The sequence below is a fragment of the Callithrix jacchus genome, chromosome 1 (assembly GCF_049354715.1).
Source record: "Callithrix jacchus isolate 240 chromosome 1, calJac240_pri, whole genome shotgun sequence".
Taxonomy (NCBI): Eukaryota; Metazoa; Chordata; class Mammalia; order Primates; family Cebidae; genus Callithrix; species Callithrix jacchus.
In genome coordinates this window covers 162,334,058-162,347,059 of record NC_133502.1, presented here as the reverse complement: position 1 = coordinate 162,347,059, position 13,002 = coordinate 162,334,058, and the positions used below count along the sequence as shown (strand labels likewise).

Below are 13,002 nucleotides of genomic sequence, written 5' to 3'. Positions count from 1 at the left end.
CTGCCACGGGCATGGGAATAGAGTGTAGTAGGTATGTATGCAACATAATTGCAGTATATGTCATTTACCTAGACCTTTGAAGCTAACTAGTCTAATTTCTTCCTCAATATAGGAATTTCCGCTAATATAGGAATCTTTAGGAAAAAGAAAATATGTGGAATCATGATGTCAGGAAAGAGCAGCCAGCAGAAATTGTGGAGAGGTGGGCTCTAGTTCTCATTCTGGCACAAATTGGTGCTTTCTGACCACAAAAAAAATCACCTACTCTTCCTGGGCCTCCTTCTGCCCATCCCGAGTTAAGAACTCCTGCAAACAAGGTCTTAGGTGGAAAAGTGCTTTGGAAATTATCATGCATCATCTTGTGACATCACAGGAAGCACACCTGGTGGGAACGGGCAGAGAGGAACAAATGGAACATAAGGGACCCCTCAGGTCCAGCCCTGCTTGGGGAGACCTACTGTTATTGGCGCTGTTCCTCTGGGACTGAGGTTTCCACTTCTCTTCTACAACAGCAGGTGGTGATCGGGACTGGTTGGAGGCAATGTTGTTTTCATTGTCAGCTGTGGGCACAAAGGGGACAGTGTATTACCTGGAAGGGTAAGAGGCCTGTGGATAAACAAGACGAGAACTAGAGTGTGGTGGGTGTCACAGCAGAATGTGGCCATTGGGACTCAGGCCTGGGTTAAAATCCTGGCTCCTCCTTAGACAACTATCTATGCTTGCAAAGTCTCATTGTTATCATTTGAAAAAAATGAAGAAAATCATGGACATTACACAATTGCTGGGGACTAACAAGAGATAACGCAAGGAGCACTGAGCACAGTACCTGGTACTGAGTATACTCTAGAAATGGGAAGCATTGGGCTGGACACAGTGCGTGGTAAAGAGCAAACTCTGGAAAGGGGAAGCACTGTATCCCAAGCCTGTCTGGGAACCCCACATTCCCTGCATACAACCACAAGTTCTAGCTGATACAGAGGGAAGGGAGTACTGGTCACACTCCCTAAGCGGCCAAAAACTCCTCACACTCTCTCAGTGCCTCAAAGTTTGCATTTTTAAACTATATTTACTATAAATTATATTAAATGAACAGAACAAAACCAAAGCCATGTGTGATACAAAGCAGTAAAGAATCAAACCCCTCACTGTACGACATGGAAACTCAAGTTGGGATATAAGAAAAAATTTGCCCAAGATCTCAGAGAAAACAGTAGCAGGGCTGGGATACAACCCCAGGTTACCAGTTCCTGGAAGTGTCCTCCACATGCTTCTCTCGTTTTTGTTAACTTGCACATACATAGTTGTATCCAGTGATAAGCAATTGGTATATGCCTGTTCTCCTGGCCACATGTTTACTCCCTGCCACGTCTGTGGGATCATTTCTGAATAGGAAATAGTCTGAGTCACATTCTCGTTACTACACATGTCACACAGACTTCTATCATATATGATATACCACAGCCTGCTTCCCCACACTCCCATGTCCTAGGTTTCCAGCTCTGCTGTTTTCAGTATTACTGTTCTATGAACCTGGCTGCCTCACTGTGATCCTGTGATGTAATAATCCAGCAACACAGATGAAGGATTCCATACCATGACCAACTGGGATTTACTCCAGGAATATAGTTGATTAAACATACAAAAATAAATGTAATACACCATGCTAATAGAGTAAAGGACAAAAATCACATGATCATCTCAATAGCTGCAGAAAAGCATTTGACAAAATCTAACACCTTTTTCATGATAAAAACGCTCAATGAACTAGGAATGGAACGAAGTTTTCCAGCCTAATAAAGAGCATCTACTGAAACCCTACAGTTAACAACACGCTTACTGGTGAAACAATGAAAGCTTTCTCCCTAAGATCAGGAACAAGGTAAGAACATTCACTCTCACGCTCGTTTCTTCTATTCAACATGGACAGTTATGTTAGACATACGTCCTGAGAAACGTATTGCTAGAAGATTTTGTCATTGTGCAAACATCCTAAAGTGTACTTATACAAACCTAGATGGTATAGCCTATTATACCCCCAGGCCATATGGCACAGCCTACTGCTTCTAGGCTACAAACCTGTACAGTGTGTTACTGTACTCAATAATTCAGGCAACTGTAACACCATGGTAAATATTTATGTATCTGAACATAAAAAAAGGTATAGTAAAAATAGGATACTACAGTTTTATGGGACCGCTGTCATATATGCAGTCCATCATGTGCATTATGCGGTGGACGACTGTATTACAAGTTCTAGCTAGAACAATTAGGTGCAAAAAGACATCCAGATTGGAATGAAAGAAGCAAATGATCTCAAACTGCAGATGACATGATTGTGTATATAGAAAATCTTATAGAATCCACATACACATAAAACAATTACAATAAACGAGTTCAGCAAGGGTGCAGGATGCAAGATCAATATATAAAACCAAATGGTATTTTTCTATACTAGTGATATTCCAAAAGTTAAGAAAACAATTCCATTGATAATAGCTTTGAAAATAATTACTTAGAATTAAATTTTTAAAAGTATTAAGAATTGAACACAGAAAACTAAAAACACTGTTGAAAGAACTCAAATAAGACCTAAGCTATGGTGAACCAGACTGGTCTGAGTCCTGAAAAGATATTCCATGTTCATGGACTGGAAGAAGACTTATTGTTAAAATATTAAGTATTTCAGTCCATAAACATGGAATGTCCCAGCTTATCTAGATTAAACACAATCCTTATCAAAATCCATCTTGTTGTTGTTTTGTTTTTTGCAAAAACTGACAAGCTGATCCTGAAATTCATATGGAAATGCAAGAGATACAGAATAGTCAAAATAATTTAGAAAAAGGACAACGTTGGAGGAATATACTTTCTGATTTCCAAACTACTACAAAGCTATCTGATTTCCAAACTACTACAAAGCTAATCAAGACAGTGTAATACTGGCACAGGACGGACATACAGATCAACGGAATACAACTGGAAATAGAGAAATAAACACCCACATTTATAGTCAACTGAATTTTGACAAGGTTATCAGAACAATTAAATGGGGAAAATAGTCTTTTCAACAAATGGTGCTGGGACAACCAGATACCCACATGTAAAAGAATGAAGCTGGACTCCCACCTCACACACATATAAAAATAAACTCAATCTGGAATAGACCTAAATGTAAGAGCTAAACTATAAAATTCTTAGAGTTTTCTAAGGAACCATAGGAAACATATGAGTTGATTACGTCTTTGTGACTTTGGTTAGGCAGTGGTTTCCTGACACCACAAGCACAGAGAAAACAGATAAATGGACTTCAAAATTAAAAACCTTTACACTTTGAAAGACATCAAGAATGTAAAAGGCAACACACAGAATGGGAAAGAGATTTGCAGATTATCTATCTGTAGGGATCTTGTATCTAGAACATATAAAGAACTCTCACAATTCAATAAAAGATATAAAAAAACAATTAAAAATGGGCAAAGGCTGTTCACTGATAATATGACCATATACCTAGGAAATCCTAAAGACTCCTCCAAAAAGCTCCTAGAACTGATAAATGAATTCAGTAAAGTTGCAGGATACAAAATCAACGTACACAAATCAGTAGCACTGCTATACACCAACAGTGACCAAGCTGAAAAATCAAATCAATAATTCAACCCCTTTTACAAAAGCTGAAAAAAAAAAAAAAAACCTAAACTTAAGAATACACTTAACCAAGGAGGTAAAAGACCTCTACAGGGAAAACTACAAAACACTGATGAAAGAAATCACATATGACACAAACAAATGGAAACACATCCCATGCTCATGGATGGGTAGAATCAATATTGTGAAAATGACCATACTGCCAAAAGCAATCTACAAATTTTCAGTGCAATTCCCATCAAAACAACATCATTATTCTTCACAGAACTAGAAAAAACAATCCTAAAATTCATATGGAACCAAAAAAGGGCTTGTATAGCCAAAGCAAGGCTTAGCAAAAAAGAACAAATCTGGAAGCATCACATTACTGGACTTCAAAACTATACTACAAGGCTATAGTAACCAAAACAGCATGGTACTGGCATAAAAATAGGCACACAGACCAATAGAACAGAATAGAGAATCCAGAAATAAAGCCAAATACAGCCAACTGACCTCCGACAAAGCTAACAAAAATATAAACTGGGGAAAGAACACCCTATTCAACAAATGGTGCTGGGGTAACTGGCAGGCCACATGTAGAAGAATGAAATTGGATCTTTGTCTCTCACCTTATACAACAAATCAACTCAAGATGGATCAAAGACTTAAATCTAAGACCTGAAACCATAAAAATTCTAGAAGATAACATCAGAAAAACGCTTCTAGACATTGGCTTAGGCAAAGACTTCATGACCAAGAACACAAAAGCAAATGCGACAAAAACAAAGATAAAGAGACGGGACTTATACACAAAACCTTCTTCCCAGCAAAAGAAATAACCAGCAGAGTAAACAGATAACCCAGAGTGGGATAAAATCTTTGCAAACTATGAATCTGACAAAGGACTAATATCCAGAATCTACAAGGAACTGAAATCAGCAAGAAAAAAGCAAACAATCCCATCAAAAAGTGGGCTAAGGACATGAATAGACAATTCTCAAAAGAAGATACACAAATGGCCAACAAACATATGAAAAAATGCTCAGCATCACTGATTATGAGGGAGATGTGAATCAAAGCCACAGTGCGAAACCACCTTACTCCTGCAAGAATGGCTGGAATTTAAAAAATCAAAAAATAATAGACGTTGGCAAGGATGTGGTGGAAAGGGAAAACTTTTACATCGCTGGTGGGAATGTGTACTACCACAACTACTATGAAAACAGGGTGGAGATTCCTTAAAGACCTCAAAGTAGATCTACCATTTGATCCAGCAATCCCATTACTGGGTATACCCCTTTGGAGAAATGTCTATTCAGATCCTTTGCCAATGTGGTCAATGAGCACATGAACAGATGCTTAACATTATTAGCTGTCAGAAAAATATGTCAAAACCACAATGAAATGCCATTTCACATGCACTAGAATGGCCATAATCAAGAAGGAAGATGATAAAAAGTGAAGACAGGGATATGGAGAATCAGAACCCTCATCCACTGTTGGTAGAAATGTAAAAATGGTGCAGCCACTTTAGGAAACTATCTGGCAATTCCTCACAGGATTAAACAGAATTACCTCATAGCCCAGCATCTCCACTTCCAGGTACACACCCAGGGGAGTTAAAAACATGGGTCTACACATGCACATGACTTGTACATGAATGTTCATAGCAGTGTTATTTATAATAGTCCCAAACTGGAGATTAAATGACTATCAGCTGGTGAATAGATAAACAAATTGTGATATGTCTAGACCATGAAATACAGCTCAGTCAATAAAGGAATTACTGATAACACAGAACATGGACAAACTTCAAAAGTATGTTAAGGGAGAGAAGTTAGACACAAGGGGCTGAATACCATAGGACTCCAAACATAATAAAATCCAATACAGGCAAAAGTATAGTGACAGAAAGCAGATGGCAGTTGCCAATGACTAGGGTAGGAGAAAGGAAATGACTGCAAAGAGGCATGAAGGAGCTTTCTGGGTTGATGGTAATATTATTTTTATATTTTAGAGACAGGGTCTTGCTCCATCACCCAGGCTGGAGTATAGTGGCACCGTCATAGCTCACTGCAGCCTCGACCTTCCGGGCTCAAGCCATCCTCCTACCTGAGCCTCCTAAACTGCTGGGACTACAGGTGTGTGCTACCATGCATGGTTAATTTCTAAATTTTCTGTAGAGACAGAGTGTTTGCTATGGTGACCAGGACTGGTCTCAAACTCCTGGCCTCAAGCAATCCTCCTGCCTCAGCTTTCCAAAGCGTTGGGATTACAGGTGTGAACCACTGCGCCCTAAATTTTTTCCATTTTAATTTTTTTTTCCTTTTGGGTCTTGCTATGTTGTACAGACTGATCTCAAATTCCTGGACTCAAACAATCTTCCCTCCTTAGCTTCCCAAAGAGCTGGGATTACAGGCGTGAGCCACCATGCCCAGCCAATGTTGTCCAAACCAATCAAACTGTACTCTTCAAATTGGTACATTTTATTTGCCTGGTAATTTTTTTTTAATTACTTTTTTTTTTTTTTTTTGAGATGGAATCTCGCTCTGTCACCCAGGCTGGGCAAAAACTGGTTAGGCATGGTGGTGCAGACCTGCAATCCCAGCTATTAGGGAGGCCAAGGCACAAGAATTGCTTGAGCCCAGAGGCGGAGGTTGCAGGCATATAGCTGAGATCACGCCACTGCGCTACAGCCTGGGTGACAGAGCAAGACTGTCTCAAAAAAAGAAAGAAAGAAACCAAGTGCGGTCACCTCCAAAATCCTACACCCCTGAGCTGCCAGCTTGCTTGCTGTCTGTAAGGTCTTCCAACCCCTCTTAGCTGTGGTCCTCCTGGCTGTAACTGAATGAGGAGGCTGAAAGAGATGACCTCTGAGAGGGCTTCCAACTCTGCTAATCTTTTATTTTTTTATTTTTGAACTCGAACTTTTTGGAAAGTTCTTTTTGGAAAGAACCTTCAAACTAGTAAACAGACATTTGTTTTTTCTATTTGAATAGAAAAAACCTTGCACCTCCAAGAAATACCAAAGTCAGGATATTTTTGGAAACCCAGAAAACAGCAACATTTTCCTAAAAATAGCTTACATAGTCATGTGACTACTCAACATAGAGTAACAGGCATGGATAGAGCGAGGTTTTGTGGAGCCTGAAGCTCATATAATTTCAAGAGATGCTTTTTTTTTTTTTTTAAGAAAAAGAAAGAAAGAAAAAAGAATGAAAGAGAGGAAGAAAGAGGGAGAGAGAACAGGAGTGTTGCTTTATTGTTCAGGCTAGAATGCAGTCTAAAAATGGGTATTGAAAACCTCTTTTATGCCAATAATTGTGGAGATTAATTATTAATCTCCACAATTAATAATGGAGACAGGAAAAAATGAGGGAAGAAAATAACAAACAAGTAGCCAACCAATATTTCATTTAAACCTGTGAGTAGGTGTGATGTGGTACTGATAAGAGTGTTTATTTTGTGTATTTAAAGTGGAGAGTTCTATAAATGTTTATTAAGCTTACTTGTTCTGGATCTGAGTTCAAGTCCTGGATATCCTTGTTAATTTTCTGTGTCGTTGATCTAATATTGATGTTGAAGTCTCCCACTATTATTGTGTGGGAGTCTAAGGCTCTTTTTAGGTTATTAAGAACTTGCTTTATGCATCTGGGTGCTCCTGTATTGGGTGTATATATATTTAGGATCATTAGCTCTTCTTGTTGCATTGATCCTTTTATTGTTATGTAATGACCTTCTTTGCCTCTTTTGACCTTTGTTGCTTTAAAATCTATTTTATCAGAGATGAGAATTGCAACTCCTGCTTTTTATTTATTTATTTATTTTTGCTCTCCACTTGGTTGGTAAATCTTTCTCCATCCCTTTGTTTTGTGTATCCTTGCATGTGAGATGGGTCTGGATGCAGCATACCGATGGGTTTTGGCTGTGTCTTTTGACTGGGGGATTTAGTCGATTTAAATTTAGGATTAATAATAATATATGTGAGTTTATTACTGCCATTTGATGTTAGCTGGCTGTTTTGCCCATTAGTTGATAAAAATTCTTCATTATGTTGATGCTCTTTACTTTTTGGTATGTTTTTGGAAAGGCTAATACTGGTTGTTCCTTTCCATGTGGAATGCTTCTTTCAGAAGCTCTTGTAAAGCAGGCCTGGTGGTGATGAAATCTCTGAGTACCTGCTTGTTCACAAAGGATTTTATTTTTCCTTCTCTTGTGAAGCTTAGTTTGGCCAGATATGAAATTCTGGGTTGAAAGTTCTTTTAAGATGTTGAATATTGGCCCCCACTCTTCTAGCTTGTAGGGTTTCTGCTGAGAGACCTGCTGTGAGTCTGATAGACCTGCTGTGAGACCTGCTATGAGTCAGCTTCCCTTTGTGGGTAACCCGACCTTTCTCTCTGGCTACCCTTAGTATTTTCTTCTTCATTTCAACCATGGTGAATCTAACGATTATGTGCCTTGGGTTGCTCTTCTTGAGGAATATCTTTGTGGTGTTCTCTGTATTACCTGGAGTTGAATATTGTCCTGTCTTGCTAGGTTGGGAAAGTTTTCCTGAATAATATCCTGAAGAGTATTTTCCGGCTTGGATTCATTCTCTCCGTCGCATTCAGGTACACCTATCAAACGTAGATTAGGTCTTTTCACATAGTCCTATATTTCTTGGAGACTTTGCTCATTCCTTTTTATCCTGTTTTCTCTAATCTTGTCTTCTCGTTTTATTTCATTAAGTTAGTCTTCAACCTCTGATATCTTTTCTTCTGCTTGATCCATTTGGCTGTTAAAACTTGTGCATACTTCGCAAAGTTCTCGTGTTTTTCAATTCCGTTAATTCACGTATATTCCTCTCTAAATTGTCTATTCTCATTAGCATTTCGTCAAACCTTTTTTCAAAGTTCTTAGTTTCTTTGCATTGGGTTAGAATAAGTTCTTTTAACTCCCAGAAGTTTCTTTTCATCCACCTTCTGAAGCCTACTTCTGTTAATGGAATGCACTCGTTCTCCATCAGGACTTGTTCCGTTGCTGATGAGGAACTGTGATCCCCTGTAGAGGGAGAGGCATTCTGATTTTGGGTATTCTCAGCCTTTTTAGGCTGGTTTCTTCCCTTCATTATAAGTTTATCCATCTGTCGTCTTTGTAATTACCAACTCTCTAATTAGGTTTCTGAGTGGACGTCCAATTTGTTGATTCCCAGCGCCGGAATCTGAGCAACCCACTGCACCAGCTAAAACAGCAGCATTAAGATTGATGGTGCTTTTCTGCCCGGGAATCTTGGGTCTGGCTTCCTTCTTGAGTCCGTCCTTCAATCAGCTGAACAGGCGACTCTGCCTTCCCAGAGCTCCAAACATCGGCCAAAAGGGGACCCAGTCCTGTTTACTCTGCACCAAGAACCGCCTCACCGAAGCGCCGGCCAAACTGCCACACTGGCCACAAGAGTCGCGCTGGTGACCCATGGGGCTCCTCCGCTGGGAATCTCCTGGTCCGTGAGCAACAAAAATTCATCTGAAAGTGTGGTGTCCTCTCATTCTCTGCGTTTTCACTGGGAGCTACAATCCCGAGCTGCTAGTGATCAGCCATCTCGGATCTCTCTCTGATCTCTGCTAATCTTCTATCAGGTCTACCCAAGGCTGCACAGGGTGGATGCTGACAGTATGAGAGATGGAATCCTATCCATAGCCTGCCACTGTGACTGCATAGCCTTGGACAAGTTAGTTAACCAATTTGTGCCTCAGTTTCATCAGCTATGAAGTGGAGCTGTTATGGGCACTTAATTCCGGGGGTTGTTCTGAGAATTAAATGAATGAATATAAGTAAAAGTCTTAGAACAAGGCCTGGCACCAAGTAAAAGCTCAAATGCTACTGGATGCTTGTTTATGAGCTGTGTAACTTTGAGCCAGTGATTATGTTCTCTGAGCCTTGGTTTCATCATCTGCATAATGGGGATGAAAATGTCAATTACCTAATCAGGAAGATCTGATGAAATAACTAAAGCTCTCAGTACCACAACTGACACACAGAAAGCACTCACAAAACTTTAGCTATCTGTGGTATTATTACTGCCAGAGCACGCTTCTCCAACATCACCAAGGCACGCCAGGTTTTCCTACAGCACAGAAAGGAAGTTTATTAGTGGGAATTACCCTGTGCCATTCAGCAGCCCCATAATGAGATTGGTGTTATTCGAAGCTGATCCTCCTTATCGGCGGTGCTGTGAACTGCGCAGCTCATGACGCTTAATTTCTCTCTATGGAGCGAAGCCTTTAATCCCGATTCAGTGTGGCTGGGATTCAGCCTGGCTTTGCGCTGGATTGCTGGTCAGGCATTCTCTGGCAGCGCTGAACCAGAACAAAGCAGCCCAGGGCTCCACTCTGAAAACAAGTCAAGATGCTTGGGAGAGGTGGGGCCACCTCAAGGCTCAGCTCTGATTTGCATTTTAAAGGCCTCCAGGGATGGGAGAGCACTGGCATCCAGGCTCTTTCCTAATCACAGCTCAGCTTCCAGAAGCTGGCAGGGTGCGTGCAGAGTGCCGGGGATTCAGAGGAGGAGTGCGGGGGCCCTTGCCGTGGGAGTCTTGGGACCAAGCAAGATGTTCAGGCTGTGGTTCCCAAGAGGCCCACCAACTGCTGTCACTAGCCTGGGGGTCCCGCTTCCCCATGAGGTCAAGTCTAAATGCCTTGAGGTGGCATTCGAGGCCTTCCCTGGTGAGGCACAGCTGACCACAGAGGAAAGCAGGAGGTGGGAAGCATGGTGTGGGAAAGGCTGCTGGAGATGGGGATTTTCAGGCCCTCACTTTAGAGACAGAAGCAGAGCTTCCTGTGGAAGGTCACACAGCACCAAGACACACCAGTTAGAGCAGGTCTCAGAGGCCAGTGCCTTGGCTGCCACTCCAGAGCTCTGTCCTGGTTTTAAGTTCATTAGAAATAAATAACAGGCTCCCCCAAAAAGATCATCCATTTAGTGCCTTGTATACAGCAGATACCCAATTACTATATGTTGGATGAATGAATGAATGATAGAGATTACACTAATAGATCAGTACTTGGCCCAAAAGAGATTCTAGTCCTATAATACTCTACTCTATGCTAGTCAGGTCAGACCTGGGAGATGATATGAAAGATTTGTACAATAACAGTAACAGGTGAAATGATAGCAGCTACCAATTTCTGTCCCCCATTGTATGTCAGGTACTTCTCATCCATTATTTCTAATGATTCTAGAGAATTCCTCTGGGGAAAGGGGTGGAGGGACAATCAGCTGCCTCCCCAGACTCATGTTTCCCTTTGCAATGTGTCCAGCTGTCCTGGGACAAAGGACCTGGGCATATTTCTGCCCATGGATTCAGGCTGGTCACGTGACTAATTCTCCATACTGGAATTTGAGCATCTACAGGTGTCACTTGTGGTCTAAAATGGTAAAGAAGTGTGCCTGCCCCAGAGCCCCTCTCCCTACCCACAAAGAGAGAGGACTCTGAGGATCCAAAGGAGGATGAAGCTATAAGGAAAAAAAGAGCCTTGATCCCAGAATCACCATGTGGAAGCCACACAGCTATTACAAACAAACAATGATTTGTATGTTTAACCACTGAGAATTTGGAATTACTTATTCCAGCAAACAGTATCTCCCTGAGACCCGTGTTATGCTGCTGTGAAATGTGATAAAAAGGCTGCCTAGAGAGATGACTGAGCCTGTAGCTCCAGAGCAGTGATTCTCAAAGGATGGTCCCTGAATCAGCAGCATTAGCACTGTCTTAAGACTTACCTGAAATGCAAATCCTAGTCCCCTCCTCTGCAGACCTACAGAATCAGAAATTCACAATGGAGCCTAGAAATCTGCGTCTAGCAAGCCCTCCTGGTGATTCTGACGTGTGCTCAAGTGTGGGCGCAACTGCATTATGGGACAGAGGGTGTTAGTGAATGAGACTCTGCTCGGAGGCAGGCCTTAAGCCCAGCTTGCCTTGGGCTGCATGTCTGGCCATCCCCACCTTTTGCCTCTGCTCACCTTGATCTCAAATTGTGTTCCATTTCCACCTGGACATTTTGCTTCCAGGCTAGCTCCTACTTGGCCTTTAGGCCCAGCTAAGAGGCCACCACCTCCAGGAAGTCTTTTCAACTCTGTCCCACCTCTCCGTGTTTCCACAGAGCCTGTGCTGCCCCCCCACCATCCCCGCGTGCAGAGCACAGACCAGCCCGTGTTAATAACTGACTGACTGGGGCCCCCTTCCATGTCCTATGACCATTTTCCAGGAAACAGTGGCCTTCCCTGGGGGCCTCGGGTCAGGCTCTGGCCAGCTCTTCCATTTGCAGGAACTGAGGAAGGGGAGCAGGAAAGGAGCCGTATCCCTGGTGGGCTGCTGGGCCCCTTACCTGCATGGGATTGCATGTGTTCCAACAGGTTGTTGTAGAACTGAAACTGGATCCCACAGGCGCCACAGGTATAGGGTTCTGGAGGGAAAAACACGGCAGCTGCGTGAGGGGCGGGGCCAATGCAGACACCTTCTGCTGGGCTGCAGGCAGCTTTGCAAGTGGGAACCCAAACACACACTGGGTCTCTGTGGTCAGGGCTCTGGGCCCAGCCTGCCTGCCTCCCCTGTCACTGGACTCATGAGGGAGAGGCTGGGGAAGGAACGATGGAGAGGGAAGCCATGCAGAGAGACCATTAGCTCAACTGAGCAGCTATTTATTGAGTGCTTACTGCGTGCCAGCCACTGTTCTGCACACTTGAGATGGGGGGAGGGGAAAAACATCAACATCAACAGACCAGCAGCCGTCTCAGGGCAGAGACCCAGTCTCATGGCATCACAGCCCAGCTCTCTCTGTGGAACCACATGAGGTCACTTTTTGCCAAGTGAACAAATGAATGAGTGTGTGAATAAACAAAAACCAAGATAACAGACGTAAGGGAAGCAAGAAGGGAAGGGGTAAGAAGTGGAGAGAACCACAGAGAAGCAGGAGGAAGTGGGGATCCGATGGGGAAAGGGAGGGAGAGGGAGGGAGGAGTGAGAGAGGGCACACGTGGGAATAGGCGCAAGGGGCATAGGGGCCCGGATCACTTAGCTCTCTGCTCCTAGCACTCACGGAGAAGAGGGAGAAGGGAAGAAAGAAGAGGAAAAAGAAAGTGAGGTGGGAAGAACAGCACAGAAAAGAAAAAAAAGGAGGGCTGCGATGGGGCTTGGAAGAGGTGTCCTGAGGCTGCCTGATGATTGCGAATGGGAAGGCCTGAGCTCCTGCCAGGGCTGGGCAGCAGAGCCAAAGCAGCTGCTGGTCAGGGCTCTGCCCCACCCCATCCAAACTGCTCCACCAGCCCAAGGCTGAACCTGGACCTGCCTCCAACAGTTGCCGGGTCTGCCCAGGAGGGCGGCCCAAGGCCCATCTCACACAG

General features: G+C 42.8%; 1 protein-coding gene and 1 long non-coding RNA gene across 34 annotated transcripts in view; one reads left to right on the top strand and one right to left on the bottom strand.

Moving 5' to 3' along the window:
- The window catches only part of ZNF618 (zinc finger protein 618), a 182,543-nt gene that overhangs the window by 8,011 nt on the left and 161,530 nt on the right, over window positions 1–13,002 (bottom strand). For all 33 annotated transcript variants that reach the window (XM_035255332.3, XM_035255426.3, XM_035255342.3 and 30 more), the window contains 2 exons: window positions 11,988–12,065; window positions 459–560 (listed from right to left, as the gene is read on the bottom strand). In XM_035255332.3, coding sequence (XP_035111223.1) covers window positions 459–560; window positions 11,988–12,065 — 180 coding nt within the window. The remainder of the gene's footprint in view (window positions 1–458; window positions 561–11,987; window positions 12,066–13,002) is intronic.
- LOC144579492 (uncharacterized) lies at window positions 1,748–8,898 on the top strand. Its single transcript, XR_013527184.1, has 3 exons — window positions 1,748–1,879; window positions 5,645–5,768; window positions 8,784–8,898. It is a non-coding gene; the product is annotated as an uncharacterized LOC144579492 (long non-coding RNA).